Source organism: Stegostoma tigrinum, chromosome 11 (assembly GCF_030684315.1).
Source record: "Stegostoma tigrinum isolate sSteTig4 chromosome 11, sSteTig4.hap1, whole genome shotgun sequence".
NCBI lineage: Eukaryota > Metazoa > Chordata > Chondrichthyes > Orectolobiformes > Stegostomatidae > Stegostoma > Stegostoma tigrinum.
In genome coordinates, this window is record NC_081364.1 from 13,017,165 (window position 1) to 13,042,654 (window position 25,490).

The following is a 25,490-nucleotide window of genomic DNA, read 5'->3' on the forward strand; positions in this document are numbered from 1 at the left end:
GGAGTGATAATTACTTTATGAAATATTGAGAGACAAAAAGACAGAGACAAGAAACAAAGGAAGGCTCTGAACATTGCAAATTCAGAGCGGCAGCCGTTAGAGCTTTTGGAATTGAAGGATAATCCATTTTTTACAGCAGGTATCTGCGCTTAGTGCCATGCATTAGAAGAAGATTAAAATACTGATTGGGACAGTTTTGCTCAGACTGTAGATTTACATTAGGAAGAGTTGTGTAGAGGCTTCAGGACCGTGGAGCAACATTGTGATGATTTCAGAGAGCCTCATATAACTGAGCATAAATATCACACATAAAAACTACACCACAACAGACTAGAACAATAGAGGGTCTTAAGGACACATGAACAGGAACACACAAAGAAAATACTTTAGTCCTCATTGAATAAGATCAAGTCATAATATTTCAGTGTTTATCGTATAGCAGTATGAGCATCCACATATAATATATAGTAATACTTTGAAGCCTGAGCCTGAAGACAGCTCTTCACCTTGCCCTTTCCTCAATCAGTCTGTCTTAAACTCAAATTCATTGCGTGGCATTAAACTCACATGAATAAAGCTGATGGCAGAGACAGGTGGCACACTGGCACAGTGGTTAGCACTGCTGCCTCACAGCACCAGGGACCTGGGTTCGATTCCAGCCTCAGGTGATTATCTGTGTGGAGTTTGCACAATCTCCCCGTGTCTGCGTAGGTTTCATCTGGGTGTTCTGGCTTCTTCCCACAGTCCAAAGATGCGCAGGGTAGGTGGATTGGCCATGTTATAGTGATCATGGATGTTTAGGTTGTGTGGGTTAGACATGGGAAATGTAGGGGTAGGGGATTGGGTCTAGGTGGGATGCTCTTCAAAGGGTCAGTGTGGACTTGTTGGGCCAAATGGCCTGTTTCCACACTGTAGGGATTCAGTAATATACTCCTTAGAAAATTGTGGCAGTAGAAATGATCACAAATCAGACTTGAGATTGTTTGGAGTGGAGAGTAATTCAAAAATGTTTTTTTTTTGAAGAAATCGCTGTTACAGCTTTAATAGCAGCTAGCAAAACCCCAGAGCTGAACAGTGCTGAGAAGGAAACATCTCCGACCAGAAAACTCAGCAAAACCACGAGAACATTTGAAGCCTCAGAAATGCTTTACAGTCAGTAATAGGAGAAACAAGCTTTTAAAAAGCAGTGAGAGCAGTAAAAGGCCCCTAGCAGTTAAGGGAAGAAATCTGTAAAAAGGAACCAATTAGTGGACCAGCTAAAGCAGATTCAATCCCTTCAACAAGGGCAGGGTCAAAAAAAGTTCCAAAGCTGGACTGAGGAGCAGAGTTAAGATTTGTAACAGTTACTTGACAAATTTTGGAACTATTTACTCAATGACAAATTTAACAGCAGCAAGTTAAGGTAAGCCTTCAGATACAGGTTTAAAGAACATCAATTGAGAAAAGCAAGAAAGGTTGGAAGGAAGAAACAATTCAAAGTATCAGGGCCCTAATGAAGTCTTTACTATTTTGCAGTTTGAATGTCAAATTCAATTCTTTATTTGACAGCTAAGAAGTTTTATTAATTTAATTAATTTATATATGAAGAGTTGGATAAAGAAAAAGAGCATGGATATGATCATGTTGTGTCGAATTTGCCGTCTTCGGCACTGAAAAAACCCACTCTGAACAGGGTCACTGCAGATATCTTTAATACAGTCAAAAAACTAATTGAATCTTATTGAGTTTCTACCCACTGATTCTTTGGAAATCCTTCAGCCATCCTGTCAAAGGAATATCTTCATCCATCTCTGTGAAGACACCATATTCATAGAATCTCTACAGTGTGGAAACAGGCCCATCCACCTGAAGATTATGGGCAATTTAGCATGGCCAATTCACCTAGCCTGCACATGTTTGGACTGTGGGAGGAGACTAGAGCACCTGGAGGAAACCCACGCAGACACAGGGAGAACATGCAAACTCTGCACAGACAGTCGCCCGAGGCTGGGATCGAACCCATGTCTCTGGCGCTGTGAGGCCACCGTGCTGCCCCATATTGGTAAAGGAAATCTGACTTTACATTGAAAACAGCATTTAGACAGCGGAGGCATTTTTTAAATTTTAGAACCATAACAGCAATCTTGAAAAGTCAAAAACAGCACTGCAATTGTGGTACAAGGAGTAATGATCTGAATAATATTCTACCATATTGAGAAAGATAAACAACTTGCAGTGCCTGCCAACATTTGAACAATGCAACAAATTCATCAGTACAAATCTTTCCACACAAACATTTAATCTTTCAGATCCAGTGAATAGATTGGCGAATTGGCAGACATGGAAAACACAATTCCTAAGATTTCAAACCTTCGGATTGGACACCAAATCAAATGCTGAACAGGTCAGCCTACTTTTCCACAAATGGGAAGCACATCAGATCATGTGTTTTCCAGACAGAAGATTGTTGAGAAACAAATCATGTTTGACAATCTCCTAACAGTTTTTGGTTATTATTTTATTTCAAGGGCAAACAGAACACTGACAACATTGTCCTTCAATAGCTGATATCAACTCTAAAGGGAATCTGTAAATTGTACATATAGGTCATTAATGAAACTATCAGAACCAGGCCATTGTGAAAACTTACAACAACAACTACTTTGTGACAGAATTATCTGTTAGATAAATCAGTAATTGAATGTTCCATTGAAAAGGACCTAACTGTAGACTGAGCACAGTAGGCCAGGCAGCATCAGAGAAGCAGGAAAGTTGACATATTGGGTCGTTTCTGAAGAGTCCCAACCCGAAACGTCAGGTTTCCTGCTCGTCTGATGCTGCCCAGCCTACTGTGCTTTTCCAGCTCCATACTGTGTTGCCTCTGACTCCAGCATCAGCAGTTCTTGCTATCTCTCAACAGTGGATAAACAGTCTAGAAAGCTGTTCATGAAGCATTATGCAGCATAAGTTGCATTTAATGGGAACACATTCTGTACTGTGTGTTGACTACATAAAGCAACATAAACCTTTAAAAAGCCAACTTTCCTGCTCCTCTGATGCTTCCTGGCCTACTGTGCTCCTCCAGCTCCACACTGTGTTGTCATAAACCTTCAGTATTGTTGGGTCAAAATCCTGGCACTCCCTTCCTAACGTCATTGGGGTATACCTACACCAAATGGACTGCAGTAGTTCAATAAGGCAGCTCCGCACCACCTCCTCACGGGCAATTCAGCAGGGGCAATAAATGCTGGCCTGGCCAGCAAAGCCCTCATCCCATGACTGAACAGAAAACCCCCATCTGACCAGCCGAGACAGGTCTCTCATGGCAACAACAATATAAAACTGTATGCAATCAAATACTACAGTATCTTGTTACAGGTGTTTTTCCAAAACACCATACCAGTGAGGACAAAACTGATCAGCCTTCCACCAAGGCATGTGCATTGGAACAAAATAGATCATTTCTCGAAGACGTACTACACCCTGAAGAACATTCCAAGCAACAACTTAAGCTGTTCTCAACACAACACGTACACTCATTCCTTGGAACAGATCCTTGAAGAACAAATCAAAACTGTAAGGGAATAAGCTTCACATGAAGAATAACAGCACATGGATGTACTACTTCATTTCTTCCTACAGGAATTAACAATTAAATCTGGGGCTAACTCTGGAGTAGAACTAGTAAGACTACCTTGTCATTCTCATACACTCCTACAGTTTGTTGAGTCAGATCATCTGAATCTCTGATCTATTAGAAGTCAGCAGTGAGAAAGCAAAATCACCAGATTTCTCTCTAGTGTATCTATATCTCGTCTTACCCATCTATTCCTTACCTACCTGTTGACACAGATGAATCAAGACAAAGACTTGGGGAAGGGTAGGAGAGACAAGGAAAAATGTACAGTCAATGTTTTAAAAGAAGGAGTCTTATTAAATAATTTAAAAATCCATATAATTGTTAAGCAATGTTTATGATAGGTAAAGAGAAGCCAGGAGAGGGTATTGTGCAAGGGCTTCAGGACCTTGAAGCATTCTTGTGATGATGACGTAGAGTTGCACATCACCGAGCACAATTAGCACAGTGTGATTGAAGCTAGAACCACCACACTACAGTAGAGCACTACACCAGACTAGCAGTACTAAACAACAACAGACTAGAACTTTAGAGAGTTTCAGTGGGACATGAATATGAACACAAGAAGAAGACCAAATAGTCCTTCTTTAATATATCAATAAGATCAAAACCTGGTATGATTATTGTGGATAGCATTATTTAGTATTAACATATAGGATATAGTGTTATTTTGAAGTTTAAACCTTAGGACAGTCCTTGACTTTGCCTCGTCCTGACCAGTCTAGAAAGAACTGAAATTCATGGTGAGGTATCAAATCACATGACAAAGAGGAAGGAGCGATCATTGCTTTTGTTCATTCACAGAATCGCAGAAATATGCAGAAGAATGCCATTCAGCTCTTCATCCCATCATGCCTGTACTGGATCACCAAACATTTTAACTTTGTGCCAATTCTGTGCCTATTGCATCTATTTAAATGCTCATCCCATGCCCTCTTGATTGCCTTGATTGGACCTGTCTTCACCACAATTCCAGGCAGTACACTACACACCCTAACGACTGGCCGAGTGAACAAGATTTTCATCTATCTTACACTTGCTCTTTTGCAAAACACTTTGAAACCTTGGCCTCGGGTTCTCAATTCGTTTATAAGTGGGAAGAATTTCTCCCACTTAATCTGGCCAGACCCCTTGTGAGTATGAAAACTTCCATCAAATTTTCTCTTGGCCATCTTCAATGATGGTGAGGATATTGTGTAATGGTTTCAGGACCCTGGAGCAAACATGTGATGATGGCATAGAGCTGCACATCACTGGGTACAAATACCTCAGCCAGTCCTGTAAACATCTTCCAGGGACTTTCCAATGCTGTTATAACTCTATCCATTCTCTCTTCCCTATCCCTGTATAACCAACATCTAACATTAATTCTTAAAAATGATCAGAAAAGACTGGGATTGTCTACAAAAGTTCACAATTCAGCCTAGCATACACTTTAACCATGACTCTCTGCTTCCTATTCCTCTGAAAATGTTGTATCTATATTGCTGCTGTCCCTTTTATCCCTTGATCTATAACCTTCCTCACAAGTTTGTTGTGTGGCACTGTATCAAATGCCTTTTGGAAATGCTTGTAAACCTCATCAATATTGTTGCTTCAAAAAATTACAGAAAATTAGTTAGACGTGATTTTTCTTGAATAAATCCATGCTGACTTTTCCAAATCTATCCACATTTTTCCATGTGATTATTAAATATTATTCTGGATAACTCTTTCCGGATGTTTTCCCATCATTGGAGTTGAATTGACAATCTATCTTGAACTAAGAGTGTAATGTTTGCAATTGTCCAATCCTCTGGTACCAACCTGCACCCTGATTGGATCCAAAGATAATAGTGTGTGCCTATGCAATTTCCACTAGTCATTTTGGAAAGGGCTTGCTAGTGAATCAGAGCCACAAAACTAAAGATGGAGCTTGAATATTCCAAATATATCTCCTAATATAAGCTCCAGTAGTCTATGTACCTTGCAAGCTATAGGGAGAGGCTGAATAGGCTAGGCTTATTTTTCCTGGAGGGTCAGAGTTTGAGGGGTGACCTTATGGAGGCTTATAAAATCATGAGGGGCATGGATATGGTGAACAGCCAAGGTCTTTTCCCGCGGTAGGGGAGCCCAAAACCAGAGGGCATAGGTTTGGCATGAGATAGGTGAGGTATGAAAGTGACCAAAGGGGCAAATTTTTCATGCAGAGGGTGATGCATGTGTAGAATAAGCTGGTAGAGGGAGTGGTGGAGGTTGGTACAATTACAACATTTAAAAGGCATCTGGATGGGTATATGAACAGGAAAGGTTTAGAGGGATATGAGTTAAATGCTGGCAAATGGGACTAGATGAATTTAGGATATCTGGTTGGCATAGACATGTTAGACTGAAGGGTGCTGTACAATTCTATGACTCAAAGGGTAACTTAACTTGATGGGAAAACCAGATGGAGCCTGTTAGCCACAAGAAGTGAATTTCAGATATAAACCTTCAATACATAAAGCCCTTTGCTAAGGATGTGAATTTGTATAACCTGCTCTAGCATTTTGATCCAATTCATAAAGAAAAGATTTTAAGGTAATATCATAAAGACTTGGATTTACTTCTTTTTCAGTCATTTATGAGATGGAGGCATAATTGGCTAGGCCAGTATAAATTGTCCACACAGTACTTAAGAAGCAACAACCTTTTAGTTGGTCTGGAGTCTCGTGTTACCCAGACTGGGTAAGGATGGCAGAGTTCTTCCTCTAAAGATGATGTATTTTAATGACAACGGTTATGTGATCACCACTGGACTAATATTTTAATCCCAGATTTTTACTGAATTCAAATTTCACTATCAGATATGGTCAGATTTGAACTCGTATTCCCAGAACATTAGCTTGAAATTCTTGATTACTTGTTCACTGACATTACCATTACAATCTCACCTCTCTCTAATCCAGCAATAAACTCTCAATATATTCATTTTAAAAAAAATGCAAAATCCACAGAGTCAGAGTGACCTCCATGTGGGTGACCCGTAGGGGATTTGCAGGCCCTTACACATCCATCTCAGGTTGGTGGAAAAATATATTGTGCTGGGCGTAAGACAATTTATTTTTGCCTATTTTCTGCGAGTATCAGAGTCAAATGTAATCCATGTTTTCTTTTGTCAATACATGGCACAGTTTGTGTTGGTCTCTGTAAATCTAGGTTGGCCAATGTGGGCAGTGATCGATTTCAAAAATGAATCTATGCTTCCCTTTTAAAAAATGCATTATGAAATTATTGGATGTTTTATGCAAAATGTCATTGGAGATTTTTCATACTTGCATCCATGTGTTCTTACCAAGATACTCTGGTGTTCCACAAGGCTCTTTAATCAGTCCATTCTCCAATTTAGCCAGATGAAAATCGCTTATGACAATCTTGGAGTTTTTTAGACGATTGAAGTAAACTAAATTTTCCAGCTGACAGTGAAACAGTCAAAAGAGAAACACAGATTAAGAATTGACAGAGAGAAAGAACACAGTTATTATTAGCATTTGCAGATTGTCACACATATTAGCAGCTTCCCTTCAGCAAGAGCTGACAGCCCATGGCAAAATGCCGGCTTGCCAAGTTAAAGTCAGAAGCACAGAAATACAAGAAATCGAATTGAGTGCAAACCCTGGAGGTAGCAATTACTGTGGTCCTGAACTTGCTGGGAAAATGACACTGAGCTTAAGGCTCATTACTAATGCATTAACTAATTGGCAAAGTGAAGTGAAAAAGTGATAGAGTGGGAGTTGTGAGTTGCCAGAAACTGGTGGATGATCCATGCCACTCACCTCACTACTTGCTGTACTTGATCCCATGAACATCCTGGACAGAAACAAGCTTTTGGCATTCCCTGAGCCCAAAGCAAGCTGCATCCGCTTTTAATTTGAGTGTCATTACTTTGTTGCATTCATGCTTTGGACTGGCCATGCTAAACTGCCCACGGTGTCCAGGGATGTGCAGGTTAGGTGAACTAGCCATGGGAAATGTAGGGTTACAGGGATAGAGTCTGGGTTGGATGCTCTTTAGAGGGTCAGTGTGGACTCAATGGGCTGAATGGCCTGCTTCTGCACTGTAGAAATTCTAAAAGAAATCAAGCTCACTGCAGAAAATTAGAGTTGGTACTTAATGTGGGAAGGACCCTTTTAGGGACAAGATTCTTAAAATAACATTCAAAAACTCTTCAGCTCAGAAAAGCATCAGCTGAAGCCATGGTGTCACACTCCTGCAGGTAGAACATTTATCTTTTAACGTTGAAGAGCTAAGTCTTTTAAAAAATAATCCTTTGTCTTTTTCGTCCCTCTCTGCTTTTACTAAATCATTTATCTTTTATTTATCTCTGTTTATACCTAATTTGACTCTAACTCCTCATATTACCCCCTCCATCATTCCTCTGATGATTTCTCCATTATTAAATCTCATTGATAGACCACAGCAAATGTGTTGCAAGTTCAGAGATCTAACAAATGAGACATGCTGTGCAATTCCCTGCTCCAACGTCTGGATCTCCACAATGCTTCTTGTGCAGCAAGGCAAAGGTTAAGGCACCAGCGACTATCTCTGTGTGAAACATATGGAGCTCCTGTTTATGCATCAGAGCGAGAATTAAAGAGCTAGTCATAGAGCTTGTTGCGCAGCCATATGGAGCTCCTGTTTGTTCGACAGGGGTATATTTTGAACGCTTTTGTTTAAATCATGAGTGCTGGTGACGTCATTGACAGATTGGCTGGGAAGAGATCTAAGCAGCTGATGGTTAAGTAAAAAATGAAAAAATGGCTGAAAAATCTACATTTTGCTAGTATTTTGTGTTTGAACATCATTGCCGATGGCATCAAACCTCCAAGTAACTGCAGGATTGATAACTGTTCCATCATCACCTATTATTAAAATAAAAACATTTAAAATAAAATCTACAAATAGAATTGATGGTAACAGTGGACATAAAGGGGAATACTGGTGTTGACTACCTCCTTAAAGGGATACTCATGTGGATATTTCTCTGAAAGGTACAAACCATTTTATTGATTTATTATCTTATGTACTGAGTTACAGTGAAAAGTTTTGTTCTACATGCAGTAATGGCAGATCATACCATACAAAGTAGGGTGGTATAGTGGCTCAGTGGCAAGCACTGCTGCATCACATAACAAAGGCCCAGGTTTGACTCCACCCTCAGTTGGCTGTCTGTGTGGAAATTGCATATTCTCCCCGTGTCTGCATGGCTTTCTTCCGGCTGCTGCGGTTTCCTCCCACAGCCCAAAGATGTTAGGTTAGGTGGATTGGCCATGTTAAGTTGCCCACTGTGTCCAGAGACATGCAGGCTAGGCTGGTTAACCATGGGAAATGCAGGGTTGTGGGGATAGTGTCAGTGTGGGCTCAGTGGGCTGAATGGCCTGCTTCCATATTCTAGGAAATTCCATGACTGTAAAGTGCATTGGGGTAACTGAACAGAGCTTACTCTTTGAGCTAATATTTCCCTGTTTCTGGTGAACACAGCTAAATTTTTCGTGAAAGCAATTGTGTGAGGTAATTGTCAGTTTAAACATCTTTTACCTTAAGATTTCTGTGCACAATTTTGAGGGAATGCAGGTACGCCACAGCCTCCAATACTTGTCTGATCACATTGCTGGTATCTCTCTCAGAATAGTAGCCTTGGTCCAGGATCCAATCGAACACCTCTCGACCTGTGGCACTAGAATAATTCCAGAGCATTACTAGTGGGTCCTTGCTGTTTAAAAATAAGCAGCTGCCCATTTAAGTTGGAGACTTTTGGCACAGGCAGATGTGAGTCTTTGGAATACACTCCCTCAAAATGTAATGACAGCAGTCATTGAATATTTTAAAAGCTGAGGTAGATAGATTTATAACAAGCAAAGGAGTAAAAGGTTTTGTTGGTGGGGGTGGGTAGAGAACATAAGAAATGGGAGCAGGAGTGCGCAATGCAGTCCCTCTTCCATTCAATAAGATCGTGGCTGATCTCATCTTTACCTCAACCCCACTTTCCTGCCCACCCTCCTAACCCTTTAACCTATAACTACTTAAAATTCTGTCTATCTCCTTGAACTTATTCAGTGTCAGCACTCTAGGATAGTGCCTTCTAGAGATTCATGACCCTTTGAGAGAAGTAATTCCCCCTCATCCCTGTTTTAAATCTACCACCCGTTAGCCTCAAACTATGACCTTTCATTCTAGATTGCCCCACAAGGGGTGAAGGTGGCAATATGGAATAACCAGATCAGCACCGATCTTATTGAATGGTACAGCAGGCTTGAGGGGCTGAAGGGCCTACTTGTATTTTAAATTTGGTAAATGAGTACAGAACCAGGAATTTGAAAATGGCAGTATTTGTTTTACATGGCTGGGTCATATTTTTGGTCTGCCAATTTCTTCCGGTACTCGTCACTCTTTGGAATTGTGCAGGCTCTCACTGAGACCCCATCTGGAGTATTGTAATCTGTTTTGGACATCACAGCTCGGGAAGAATATGTTGACTTTGTAGAGTCATAGAGTCATACAGCATGGAAACAGATTCTTCAGTCCAATCAGTCCAGGATGACCATATTCCAAAACTAAACTAGTCCCACCAGCCTGCGCTTGTCCCATATCCCTCCAAACCTTTCCTATTCAGGAACTTATCCAAATGTCTTTTAATTGTTGTAACTGTACCTGCATCTACCACTTCCTCTGGCTGTTCATTCCACACACGAATCACTCTCTATGTAAAATAGTTGCCTCTCATGTCCTTCTTAAACTTTTGTCCTCTCACCTTTAAAATATGTCCCCTGGTTTTGAACTCCCCCACCCTAGGGAGAAGATCCTTGTCTATGCACCTCTTGATTTTATAAACCTCAATAAGTTCGTCGCTCAACCTCCTATGCTTCAAGGGAAAACGTCCCAGCCTTTCCATTCTCAGCAACATCCTGATAAATCTTTTTTGAGCCCTCTCCAGCTTAATAATATCCTTCCTTTAACAGGGCCTCCCAAGGAGGCCTCACCAGCATCCTGTACAACCTCAACGTGATGTCCTAACTCTTAAACTCAAAGGTCTGAGCAATGATACAGGATGCAGTGCAGGCCATGAGATTGATATTGAGGTTTAGAGGGTTAAATTATGAGGACAACCTGTCAAGATTAGGGCAGAATTTAAATAACATAGTGGTTTTATAACTGAAATAGCAATGCAAAGGCAAGGAATAATGATGTGGAGAAATTAAATCCCATCATAGCAGCTTGGGAATTTAAATTCAATTAATTCATTAAACAAACTTGGAATAAAATGCAAAGATGAGCAATGAAGATCATGAAACTAATGTTCTACAGTAAAAACCCAATTGGTTCAGTAACGCCCTTTGGGGAAGGCAATCTGGCATCCTTATTCAAACTTTTGTTTGTAATCGTTCATGAAATGCAACTGTCACTGGCTAGGCTAACATTTATTGCCCATCCCTCATTGCCTTGGAGAAGATAGTGGTGAGCTGCTTTCTTCAATCTCTGCAGTTCTTAACCACTGTGCTGTTAGAAAGAGAGTTCTAGGATTTGGACCTAGCTTTTGTGAAGGGAAAGCGACACTTTTCCAGATCAGGTCTGTGTGATTTGGAGGGGACCTTGTAGTTGGTGGCATTCCAATGCATTTGCTGTTCCAGGCCTTATAAGTAATAGGGATGCAGGTTTGGAGGATGCTTTTGGAGGACCCCTTGTCAGTTCCTGCAGTGCATCTTGGACATGGCACACACTGCTGTCACTGTGCTTCAGGGATGAAGGAAGTGAATGTTTGTGGGTGTGCTGCCAATCAAACCGTTTACTTTACTGTGGATGATGTCAAGCTTCTTGACTGTTGGAGGAGCCTCACTCATCCAGACAATAGGTTGTATTCCATCACACTCCTTACTTGACCCTTGTGGATGTGGGCAAGTTTTGGACAGTCAGGATACATGTTATTCACTGCAGGATTCTTGGCCACTGACCTGCTTTTGTAGCCATAACATTTAAATGGGTGTTCCTGTATAGTTTCCGATAGCCTTCAGGATGCTTACTGCGGGGGATTCAGTGATGGTTATGTCATTTAATGTCAATGGGCAACGGTCAGATTAACTTCTGTTAATTTTGTGAGTTTAGTCATTGGTCCCCACTTGTGTGGCACAACTTGCCACTTGTCAGTTCAAGCCTGGATGTTGTACAAGTCTTGGCTATATTTGGACATGGGCTGCTTCAATATCTGGGCTGCTATCCATTGTGCAATCATCAGCGATCATCCTTCCTTCTGGCTTGGAGATAGAGGAAAGATAACTGATGAAGCAGCTGAAGATATTAGGGTTGCGGACATAACCTTTGGAGCTCCTGCAGTAGTGTCCAAAGGCTGAAATAACTGAGCTCCAGAAAAACCACAACATCTGACTTCAACTAGCGTATAACCTTTCCCCGATTCTCACTCGGTTCAGTTTTCTGAGTGCTCGTTGGTGCCAGACATATTCAAATGCTGCTTTGTTGTCAAGGGCAGACACTTACACTTCATTTCTGGAGTTCAGCTGTTTTATGTTTGAACCAAGGCTGTAATGAGACCTGGAGTTGAATGACCCCGACAGAACCCAATCAGAGCATTGGTCAGCAGGTTATTGCTAAGTTAATACTGGTTGATAGTGCTGTTAATGATTCCCTCTGTTGCAGATGATAGAGAATAGACTAAAGGATGGTAATTGGCAGGTTGGATTTATCCTGCTTTTTATGTACAGGACAATTTTCCATATTGCAGGGTCGATGCTTGTGCTTTAGCTGTACTGGAACAACATGGATAGGGGTGGAATCATAGAAACAGACAGTACAGAAGAGGCCCTTTGGCCCAATGAGTTTATACAACTATTTACACTATTCCCACTGCCTTGAAATTTATGATACTTCAAATGATCATCCAAATGCTTTTTAAAGCTTATGAGGGTTTCCACCTCACCAACCCTTCCAATCAGTGTGTTTCAGAACCCTACTACCTTGTGGGTGAAAAGGTTTTTCTTCAAATACCCTCTTAACCCCTTGCCTTTTGCTTTAAAATTACACCCCCCTTGTTATTGACCCTTCAAGTAAAAGGGAACTGCGGCTTTCTATTCACCCTGTCCAAGCCTCTCTTATACACCTGTCAGGTTCCCTCTTCAACCTCCTCTGCTCCAAAGAAAATAACATGAGCTTATCCAGCCTCTCTTCGTACCTAAGTTGCTCCATCCCAGGCATCATTCTGGTAAATCTCCTTTGCACCTTCTCCAGTGCAATCACATTCTTCCCATAGTGTGGTGACTACAACTGCACACAGTACTGCAGCGCTGAAATGACCAACGTTTTATACAGCTGTAACAGCACATTTCTGCTCTTATAATCTCAACTCTGATGATGGCCAGCATCCTGTATGCCTTCTTAACTACCCTATTAACCTGTCCTGCCAACTTCAGAGCATCCCCCTCCCCACCCCTGATTCCTCTGTTCCTCTGAGCTGCCTAGTGTCCTGCCATTCATTGAGTACTCCTTTGTTTTGTTCCTTCTTCCAATATGCATCACATTTATTAGGGTTAAATGCCATCTGCCACTGATCTGTCCATCTGACCAATTTGTTTATATCCTTCTGTAATCTAATATCTTCCTCCTCACTGTCCAACCACCTGGCCAATCTTTGTGTCATCTGCAAGCTTACTTATCATCCTCTTCACATTCTCATCCACACCATTTATGAATATCACAAGCAATAAGGGGTCCAGCACTGATCCCGGCGGTACACCAGCACAGACTGGGCTCCACTCACGCAAATAGCCTTTACCACCACCCTCTGTCTCCTGTCACTAAGCCAATTTTGGAGCCAGCTTGCCATGTGGCAGTTCTAGTGCACATGCCTTTAGTATTGTTGTTGCTGGAATGCTGTCAGGATCTAGTGACCCTTTTGACTTGAAATATTAACTCTGCTTTTCTCTCCACAAATGCTGCCAGACCCGTGTTGAATTTCTCTAGAACTTTCTGTTTTAGTTTCAGATTTCCAGAAACTGCAGTTGTTTGTTCTTTTTAATCTAAATTGACCCTTATTACAGCGGGGCATGCTTTCAGGCAAAGCATATGGGGTTGATGCCCTCTCACCCGAGGGATTGGTCACTGATTCAAGGCATTAAAAATGTTAGTTAAAGTGTGTACCAATTAGTCCTAGAGGCACATAGCCAAAAATTCCACTATGTCATTAAGTGGCTTGCATCATTTCAGCACAACAAGAAAATCCCATATCGAGAAGGGGATGAGCAGGTAACAGTCTGCCCCATTGCCTTGGGAGACATGATGGCTCAGTGGTTTGCACTGCTGCCTCACAGCACCAGGGACGCAGGTTTGATTCCAGCTTTGGGCAACTCTCTATATGGAGTTTGCATGTTCTCCCTGTGTCAGCGTAGGTTTCCTCCAGGTGCTCCAGCTTCCTCCCCAGTCCAAGGATGTTAAGATTAGGTGGATTGGCTGTGCTAAATTACCTGTAGTGTGCAGGCTAGCTGGATTAGCTGTGGTTAATGTGGGGTTATAGGGATAGGGTGAAAGGTTCAGTTTGGGTGGGATGCTCTTTGGAAGGTCGGTGTGGACTTGTTGAGCTGAATGGCCTGCTTCCACACTGTAGGGATTCTTGAGGATGAGGACAGCAGGGGGGATGAAATGGAAGGAGAAGTGAGCAAGACATACAATGAACTCCCCATTAACCAGCTACATGATATGGAACTACAAGCAAACCTGGCCTTGTAATTTTGCCTACCTAGGTGCAGAAGAGTGAAGAGACTTGACAAGGCTCAACAAGCCATTTCAATGCTGGTCTGTAGGTGCTTGTGGTATACTAGTGAGTTGAGGTACTCATGTGTGCCAGTAGACTCATATATGCTTGTGTATTCGCTTGGATTCGAGCACAAGTAAACTATGAAGGTCACAGTCAAAGAACTATTTATTAGTTGCCTCTGTATTGCAGGTATATTTCTCTCTTGCTCTGAATGCTAGAAGCCAGCTGGCTAGAAGTCACCATATATGGAAATAGGACAAAAAGATTTCAACCACCTTCAAAGCCAGCCTTCAAAGTCACAAAATATGCTGTTCAGTTATGAATATGCTACGATCTACTCTTCACAAACAACTAATGCTCAAACAAAGGTGTTCTAAAACAAAATTTACATTACTTTGGACTCACTTCTGTTTTCTAATGCGTGTCTATACGTGTTGCATTTTTATTTCTTCTCACGTTTTGCAACTAGTAAATCCACTCATTTGTTAACTCAAGAAAGCCAAATTAATTAGCTCTCTTAAAGCGTAAATTAACTTGAGAAAGACAGGGGTCTATTGAAAATTAACCTTGGTGCGACAAACTGAAGGGCCAGGTGAATAAAGAAGGGGAGTTGGTTTATCCGTCCTCAGCCAGGATCTTCACCATTTGGGGTATCTGGCCTGGAAGGGAGCTAACTTGTGGATCTCGCTTGGAGGCTGGTTGTAATCGCGCCCACAGCCTTTGCATATCTGCTATTTCAGCTGCTTTTGGCATCGTGCAGTGTGAACCAAATTAGCTGAAGCATGGGCCTCTGTGATGCTGTGGACTTCTGGAGGAGATTGAAATGTATCCACTCAGTACTTGTGGTTGAAGATTACCAGGAATTAAATAGGAAACTAATTGCAGCAAGCGGGAAGTTGAAGAAAGTAGGTGCTATAAGGCAATGAGAGTGAAGCAGAAATGTTTAGCTCTTCTCTTTTTCAGTAGAAATGCAACAGATAGATTAATAGAAATGTTTTAATTCCAAAATAAATATTTTTAATTCATTGAGAAACTTAGTTAGAAACATTTGTGGGAACATTCCCTTAGAATGTACTAAGAGTGAAGCCACATACATTCTGGTCATCCTTCTATAGAAAGAATGTTGTTAAACCTGAGAGGGTGCAGAAAAGATTAACAAGGATTTTTCCGGGACTTAGTTGGGCCATACCATGGGACAAGACAAAATGATACCGAGAGAAGAAAAGTGTGGGTTATTTTCCCATGCTTAAGATCAAACATGAAATTTTACATTATGTTGTCATGAATGGATTCTATCGCAAGTTCTGAATTTTAGTACTCTAAGTGCAGTTCAGTTGTTGCACTTTTAACAAACCCGTTGAAACAAAGTAATAGACTTGAATGGGCACAAAAGTGTCATGTTGCCTTTGAGAATTTGAAAGCTACACAGACCACAGCATCAGTGTTGGCTGCGCTGAATTATGCAAAATCATTACAACTGGCTGCTGATGCCAGCAATGTCAGTTGGGAGCTGTTTTACACTAAGATGGCAAGATGTGGATTGAATGTCCTATCAGATAATTTTCAAAGAAACTGAACATATGGAAAAAACAGATGTTGGGTCTTGTGTTAGCTAATCATCATTTTGAAGTTTCCCTTCATAACAACATGGAAGAAATTGTTACTTATATAAGACACAATCCTTTGAATTTGTCAGTAAGATTTCAGGGCAAAAGTGTAGGATTATTCCACTGCAGTTTAATATTCCAACCCTATATTTTGAACATTATTCATATGCCTGGAAATAGAATATCATTATAGATACTCTGTCAGGAGTGGATAAAGCAGTAGTGCAAAGAGTGCAAAGTATAAAAATGATTGTTACACCTCCTATTGCATAATTAAAATTAATATGTTATTAGTGTCAGTATGACATTAATACTAGTGGTAAGGTAACTTTGATGTGTAATACAAAATTAATATGTTATTAGTGTCAGTATGACATTAATACTAGTGGTAAGGTAACTTTGATGAGTAATACAAATCCCTCTTTCAGGTATTCTTCTTTGCAGTGCAATGTGATGAAACGGTGAGTGTTATGCATATATATTTTAATATGATTTATCGCAATTTTAGGTTCTTGAAGTTCCAAGTTGAACATATGGTTTTGTCTATGTGTTTGGAGTTAACAATTAGCTTTTAAAAAAGTTACCCATTATTCCAAGCAAGGTGAAGTTACCGAGAGTTCCAAGAGAACTAATCAGAGGGCTTAGGGGAGATCTTTACAGACTCAGGCTTTCATTTTTTAGCTCATGCTAGGAAGTTATAGGAAAGATGTTACTAAACTTGAAAGGATTCAGAAAAGATTTACAAGGATGTTGCTGGTGTTGGAGGGTTGGAGCTATAGGGAGAGGCTGAATAGCCGAGGGCTATTTTCCCTGGAGCAAAGGAAGCTGAGCGGTGCGGGTTTATAAATCATGAGGGGCATGGATAAGGTGAATAGCCAAGGTCCATTTCTCAGGATAGGGGAGTCCAAACTAGAGGGCATAGGTTTAAAGTGAGAGGGGAAAGATTTAAAAGGGGCCTAAGGGGCATTTTTTTTCACAGAGAGGGTGGTGAGTTTATGGAATGAGCTGCTGGAGGAAGTGGAGGAGACTAGTCTAATTGCAACATTTAAAAGGCACATAGATGGGTACGTGAATAAGAATATGGGCTAAATTCTGGCAATTTGGACTAGATTTATTTAGGATATCTGGTCAGCATGGATGAGTTGCACCAAAGGGTCCTTTTCCGTGTTGTACAGCTCTATGACTCTATGACTCTAAATTATTCAAGAGAGATCCTTCAAAGAGAAGCCAAGAAGTTTTTCAACGGAATAATACATGATAAGCAATGATCTTAAGGAGTTTAATGCTATGAAATTATCTTAGAACAAGAAGTTATTATTATTTCCAGACTAGAGTGTTGGGATACAATTATTGGAAAATAAGTGAAGTTTTTGAAGTTTCTTTTTAAATAGAAAAGAAGAAAAGGAATTCAAGTGTTAGGGCTTGTTGGTATTGGAAGGAAGCTAAGACAGAAACACAATAATAATTAAGTAAGAATCGTCTATAGTTCCAGAAGATAAATTGAAACTTAATTACTTCAAGCCATCAAAATATTTTAAAAAGTCTCTCATGCTTAGAAATAAGGTGGGCTGGGTCTTGCTAGAAGTATAGAGCTAGACTTTCTTAGAATTGCAACAATATTTGTTACCATTCCAGGGTGTATTAATTCCAATGCAGAGCTGTCATTTCTGTTCAATCTATCCAACATGCTTGTGTTATTTCTACTTTGTATTTTAAAATCTTTGAATTTGTGCCATAAGGGAATAGAGTGTTTTGTTTTTCTTTTTTACCTTCATTTTAGTTTTTAATGAAGTTTTATTCAGCTTTGTTGTTGAAGTAAATACTGAAATATTGCATCTATATGTTTTTGTAAAAGAAATGGTCCATCCAGATATGTTCCTATTGGGTACCTGATTTGTCTAGTACTAACATCAACTGCACATCACCCTACAACAATTGGGGTCCACTAGATCATAACAAATGCATCTTCCTTGACTATCAGTACTGCAGTGCAACTTGAACCTGGAGCTTCTGGTTCAGACTTTGGGACACTACCACTGTGCTACAAGATCATGTGGTGCAGATTTACATTCTCTAGAGTTTAGAAAAATGAAAGGTGAATTTATTGAAATAAATAAAACATTTGTAATGGATTTGACAAAGTTAACAAGCAGTCTAAAATTAGATATTACAGTCTCAGAGTACAGGATTGAACATTGAAAACTGGGATAGGGAGAAGTTCTTTTCATGCAGTGGGTCATAGACATTTGCAATTCTTCACTTTGAAGATATTCAACATCTGAGCAGCTGCAGTTCTCTAATCAGAGACTTCCAGATTTTTGAATACTAAGGAAATCAATGGGGACAGGAATAGGGTGGGACACTGTAGCTGAGATAAGGGATTAGCCATGATTTTATTGAATGGCAATGCAGCTTTGAGGGGCTAAATAGCCTACTCCTGCTCTTATTTTTTATTTCTGTTGTCAGATCATGACTGCGCAGTCTAACCTTGAATGGTAGTGGTCAGCTACCCAGCTGAACCTACCCAGCTTCTACACCCAGAATTAAGAATGAAGCATTTGCGGCCATTTTCAGCCAGAAGTTATTGAGTCCATGTTTCATCTCGGCCTGCTCCTGAGATGACCACCCTCACAGATGCCAGTGTTTAACCAAGTCAGTTCATGCCAAATGATATCAAGTAGTGGTATAGTGCATTTGATACAGCAAAGGCTAATAGGCCTCAATGACATCGCAGCAATAACAGTGACAAATCATGTTCCAGAACTAACCAGGCCTCTAGCTGAGCTGTTCCAGTGCAGCTGTTATACTAGCATTTATCCAATAAAGTGGAAAAGTTTCCCAATTATGTCAATTATTAGTTTATGTCTTGTTTATGAAAATCAGGACAAACCCAAGACAGCTCATACATTGGCCCAACACCCTGTTTTTTGAAAAAAAACTTATTGGGGAATGTGTCTCTGGGAAGACCGGTATTTATTGACAATCCCTAATTGCCCTTGGGACTCTTGTCAGCAAAAGTGATGGAAGGTGATTTTTAAAAAAATCATTCACTGGATTTGGGTATTGCTGGCTAGACCAGCATTTATTGCTCATCCCTAATTGCTCGAGGGCTATCAGAAGTTAACCACATTGCTGCGGGTCTGGAGCCACGTGTAGGCCGGACATGCGAGAACAACAGTTTCCTTCACGAGAGGCCAGGAGTGAACCAGATGAGTTTTTCTGACAATCAGCAATAGATTCATGGTTATCATTAGATTCTTAATTTCAGATTTATATTGAACTCAAACTTCACCATCTGTCATTAGTCGAATTCAAACTTAGGTCCCCAGCACATGAGCTGGGTCTCTGGATTAATAGTCTGGTGATAATACAACTAGGCCTCCCTCTGTAGCACTGAATTGGAACAGTGCTAAAGAGCAACACTTACTTGGCAATATGCTGTTCATTGACTCTCCATGTTGATTCTGCCAGGACCACTAAATTCAGGCATCATTTCAACTGAGAATAAAACTTGGAAAAGAGAACTGAATTCCAGAGTGAGGCGAGAATCATCAAAACAGTATTTGACCAAATTTGTCATCAGAGAGACCTGGAAAATTGAAGGTACTGGAAACCAAAGGGAAAACTCTTTGCTGACTATAGTCATACCTAGCACAAAGAAAAATGGTTGAGATTGATGAATGTGCATGAGTCCACTGCTACACACACACACACACACGCACACACACACACACACACACACACACACACACACAAGCCTGAATGGAAGTATGTAAATTTTCCATGACCACTACTAAGTCCAAATCCTGGAGTTCCCTTCCTAAACAGCACCATGACATTATCTTCACTATATGGACTACAGTGGCTCACTGTCTCTTTCTGAAGTGTAATTAGGAATGGACAATAAATATGGAACTACCCATATCCCATTTGAAAAAAAGAAGCTGTTTCATTTGGTAACAGAATGAATAACTTAATTGTAAACTTAGAGCTGGACCACTTGGAAATGGAATCAGGAAGCACCGGCTCAACCAGATGAGAAGTTGAAAATTTGGCATTCTCTTTGTCGAATGGCAGTGCATGCTGGGATAATTGGAGTTGTACAACTGGAAACAGTGCAAAATTCATGCCAATGTAAGCTTTGGCTTTTTTCTTTACTTACAGGGAAAACATCTAATAGAGAATTCTACCCATATATTCCCACTGGCAACCCACAAAGTTCCTCTTTACCCAAACATGACCATTTCCCCTTGAGGTTTAGAAAGCCTTTTTCAACTTCTTTTCCCATTGAGCGAAAAGACTCCCACTTTTTTCACTCAGACACTTACTGATTGCAAATTCAGAATCACTCCACTTAACCAGTATCTGTAAAATAATTATGACGCATCTTTGCAGTAATATACTGTCATATCCAATAATAAATTCTTCTAAAGTTGCTGGTTTAATGTAAACACATTATTACAAATAATCTTTCTATATTCAGAAACATTTAAAAGGCTATTTACAAGCAGAGCATACGCTCCACACGCCTGTGGATTGATACCAAATGTTTCAAGTGTTTCATAGCCAGTCTGCTTCGCACAGATTGTGCCTAAACTGTGTGCATAAATTACAAAGGAGAAATTGACTCGAACATCGAATAGGATCATGAGAATAGTCCCTGAACAATACGGTTATAATCACACTAAGTGGACATTTTGACCTTTCCTCTTCTAGTTTATTACTGTTCCAGTTATCAAATGTAATTGATTTAAAAGGTCACAATGTGCCACATAAATTCAGTGTGTACCTAGTTACAGATGGTTGGATAAGCATACTGCTGGGACTGGTGACTGCCTATAAAGAAATCATTTAGTTCAGTCAGCAGTTATGGAGTGTATCTATAACATCCTACGGGCAGTAAGTAATAGCACACTCTAAGCTATTGTGAAAGTGTGAACGGACTTAACGCAGCAGTGATGATTCATAGATCATTTACTCAAAGTAACAGAACCACTTGCAAGCTGTACAAAGCATCAGAAATATGCCTCCCTTCCAGTGGGTTAGATGTAGCTCCTAGCTTCTTTCTGAATATTAGCATCATTCTTTTGGGTCATTGTTGAAGAAATACATCTCAGCTAGTATAAGAGCAGGGGTGCTACAATTGTCCATATCCAGAGAGGACAGAAGGGAAGTCTCAGTATGGATCCCACTGTATATTGGTGGCCAATGCTGGAAAATATGGGGTGTTGGGTTTGCAATTGCTAATTTGGAACTTTTCTCAGGTATACACCAGAAAAGGAAACGGAAGCCTTTATTTTATATAGGACTTGAGGATTCCTGGACAAATAAACAATGGTCCATTTAGTTCTTCTTCTACTATCCTGTTTGACATATGATACAGATATACTGAGATGTTGCCTTATCATAATAATTATAGCAATCACGGGGAGGTAGTGGTGCAGTAGTATAGTGTCACTGGACTAGTACTCCAGACTGCCAGGCTGTGCTCTGGGAACATGGTTCAAATCTCACCATGGCAGCTGGTGAAGCTTAAATTTAATACAGGTAAATCTGGCTTCCTGATGACCATGCAACCACTACCAATTGTCATAAAAATCCATCTGGTTCACTAATGTCCTTTAAGGAGTCAAATCTGCTGTCCTTGCCTGGCCAACATGTGACTCCAGGCTCAGAGTGATGTGATACACTTTGAAAGGGCTGAGTGAGTCACTCAGTTCGAAGTAATGAGGGGTAGGCGATAAATACTGGCCTTTTCAGTGATGCCACATTCAATAAATAAAACAACAGAATTAATCTCTGTCAGCTAGGCTACTTCAGAAGTAGATGAGCCTGAGGCACCTTTCCTTTCCAAGCACTTTTTTACTTTGTCTTCAGGATAAGGATCTCATTAAATATTGAGACACAATATATAACAATCTCCCTGACTCGTCAATACGTTATTCATTTTTATACACAGAGTAACTTCCAGCCTGCAATTCCTGGGTCAGGGAGAATACAACTGGAGGCTTGTTTGTGGGGCACTGAAATTTAGAATAGAACCCAGATATGCCACATTTCCACCTCTTCATTTACCCTACCAATGAAACAGATTGGCACCTCTTTAATGTTTATTGTTTTATTCTTGTACAGGTTATGGATGTGGTTAGCAACACCATCGTTTGTGAATGTATGAACATAGGGATCAGGAGCAGAGGCAGGTTGTTCAATCCCTCATGATCAGAACCACAAATCCTCATTCCTGCATATCGTTGATAACCTCTCAACATCTTCCCATCCATATTTGCCTTTAAAAATATTCAAGGAGGACTCTGCTTCCATACTTTTCAGGGAGCAAGTTCCTAAGTTTCATGACTGACCCTCCGAGAGAAACAAAAATCGCCTAATCTTTCCTTTAAATATGTGGCACTTTAATTCTAAACAGTGACCACTCGTTCTGGGTTGCCCCATTAAAGGAAACATCTGCTCTGCAACTATCTTGTGAAAGCCACTGAGTATCTTAAATATTTCAATTAAGTTGCCTTTGGTTCTTCTAAACTCCAGCAGATACTGACTTAGCCTGTCCAACTTCTCTGAATAAGACCACCCACTCATCCCAGTCATTATACTGCAAAAAATGTCTGACTGCCTCTGACACATTTACATCATTCCTTGGGTAAGATGACTAGTACTGGACAGGGTACGCCAGAGAGCTTGCTATGCCATTTCAGAGAGGAGATAAAAGTCATCCACATTGTTGTGAGTGTGGAACTATATATGGCCAGACCAGGTAAGGCTGGAGATTTTCCTTACCTAAAATAAATCAGTGAACCAGTTTTATTCTGACAATAGTCAACAATACTCCAGCACAATCATGGCCCAGCACAATCCCCACTCAACCATCACCATCAACCAAGGGATCAACCCTGGTTCAATGGAGAGTGCAGGAGGGCATGCCAGGAGCAGCACTGGGCATACCTGAAGACGAGGTGACATCCTGGTGAATCCACCAAACAGGACTACCTGCACACCAAACAGCGAAAGTAGGGAGTGATAGACATAGCTAAGCGATCCCACAACCAATGGATCAGATCTAAGCTCTGCATTCATGCCACAACCAGTCGTGACTGGTGGTGGACAATTAAACAACTCAGTGGAGGAAGGCACTCCACAAATATTCCTATCCTCAATGATGGAAGAGCCCAGCACATCAGTGCAAAAGACGAGGCTGAAGCATTTGCAGAAATCTTCAGCCATAAGTGCCATGTTTTTGATCCATCTCGGCCTCCTCCAGTGGTCCTCAGCATTACTATTACCGATCTTACACCAATTTTATTCATTCCATGTGATTTCAAGAATGTGGTTGCAGGCACTGCATACTGAAAAGGCTACAGGCCCCGACAAAATTCTGGCAATAGTACTGAACCTTGTGGTTCCGGAACTTGATCCCTCTATTAATAAAAGCTAAAACACCGTATGCCTGCAATGTCAACATCCTGGGAGTTATCATTGATTAGAAACTCACTTCGGCCGACCACATAAACACAGTGGCTCCAAGAGTAGGTCAGAGGTTAGGAATGCTGTGGCAAATAACTCACCTCCTGACTCCCAGAGACTGTCCTCCGTCTACAAGTTAGGAGTGTGATGGAATACTCCCCACTTGCATGGATGAGTGCAGCCCCAACAACACTCAAGAAGCTTGACACCATCCAGGATAAAGCAGCTCACTGGATGGCACTGTAATCATAAGCATCCACGCCCAACATCACCGATGCACAGTAGCAGCAGTGTGTACTATCTACAAGATGCACGTCAAAAATTCACCGAAGATCTTCTGACAGCACCTTCCAAACCCATGACCATATTCATCTCGAAGGACAAGAACAGCAGATATATGGGAACACCACCACCTTCAAGTTCCCCTCCAAGCCACCTGCAATCCTGGCTTGGAAACGTTGCTGAGTCAAAATCGAAGGATTCCCTCCCTAATGGCATTGTGCGTCAATCCCACAGCAGGTAGACTGCAGCAGTTCAAGAAGGCAGCTCACCACCACCTTCTCAAGGGTATGTCGGGACAGGCAATTAATGCTGGCCAGCCAGTGACAGCCACATCCCACAAATGAATTAAAAAAAAACAAGTTTCATAGAACCAATTACTGAGAATTGAACTCATGGCCATATAGCAGTTGACATTACTAATCCAGTGACATCATGTCTACAGCATCGCTGCTCTGGTGTGAAGGACAGCAAGTTGGAGATGAGTCTCAGTGAGCAGGGTACTTCAGGAATTCCACCCAAATCACTCCCGTTAGGCCTGGTAGAATCATTTGAATTGCCGGCAGTAAGTATGGGTTTTGTTTTGCGCCTACGAAAGACCTCAAAAATGCAGCAGACAATAGTCATCAATTTCAGGACGGTCAAATATATGAACGTATGAACAAGAGACAAGAGTAGGCCACGTTGACTTTGTGCCATTTAATAAGATTGTAGCTGATCTGAATAACCTCGACTCTACATTCCTGCATGCCCCCTATAATCTTTCATTTCCTTTAGATAGAGAAAATAGAGTTACTTCATCTTGACTTGGAACTCTTGCAGTCTTCTGTTTATGTTACGTGAACCAGTCACACAACAAGATTTAGAAAGACAATAATTTGAATTCTTTATTTGAAGATAGGACTATGTGCATTCAATGTTAAGTGGGAGGCTTGGTGGATCTATCAGACTTGTAGGATTGCTGTTATGCTCTTTCTATAGAATCCTGGGGTTATACACTACGTCCTGTCTTGTGGTGCATAGGGATGGATAGTAGTGTAACATATGCCCCCTTAAAGGTAGCTTTCCACCACCTTCCCAAGGGCAATTAGGGGTGTACAGTAATGCCCACATCCTAGAACAAATTAAAACAAACAGCTGAACTTGACGAACAATTTGTACTTAAAGGAGGTAGGTGAGCCCCATCTCCCAGGGCAACCAGGAATGGACAAGGAATAGTAGCCTAACATGTCAGCCACATCCTGAGATCTGATCTTGTCAATCTTTCAGAGGCAAAAAGATTTGGGAAGGAAATATTTCAATTATTTCAATGTATCCCCTTTCACTATCACAAATTTCTGAAAGATAAAGTGCTGAGCCTTTTACAACATGGCATGACTTTGGATTCAAACAAATACCAGAAATTTCAGTAAAGTGATTAAGCGGGGCAGCTGATGATACTGGAGAATTAGAATTTCATTTTTAAACATCAAGAAGAGATTTTATAAAGAGCATGGCTCTTAATGTTTGCATTATCTCTTGGTATTGATTAAAGTTCAGGAGACCTATTACTTAAACTGAACTCTATATTAAGTCAACTGTAAAACAAGATTGGGAGACTGGATGTCAGGATACCAAATGGATTTTTGGTGCTGAGTACAAAGTGACATCTTTCTCTGGAATCAAACTACATGGTGGCTTCTGAGCGAAAATAACAAGAAAGGCAACTGAATGGCAGGCAGTGACTAATGAGGTA

General features: G+C 40.8%; 1 protein-coding gene across 4 annotated transcripts in view; it reads right to left on the reverse strand.

Moving 5' to 3' along the window:
• LOC125460389 (caM kinase-like vesicle-associated protein) overlaps nt 1–25,490 on the reverse strand; it is a 137,571-nt gene that overhangs the window by 23,658 nt on the left and 88,423 nt on the right. For all 4 annotated transcript variants that reach the window (XM_048547829.2, XM_048547832.2, XM_048547831.2 and 1 more), the window contains exons 5-6: nt 9,173–9,311; nt 6,930–7,050 (exon numbers count right to left, since the gene is read on the reverse strand). In XM_048547829.2, the coding sequence (XP_048403786.1) occupies nt 6,930–7,050; nt 9,173–9,311 (260 nt within the window). The remainder of the gene's footprint in view (nt 1–6,929; nt 7,051–9,172; nt 9,312–25,490) is intronic.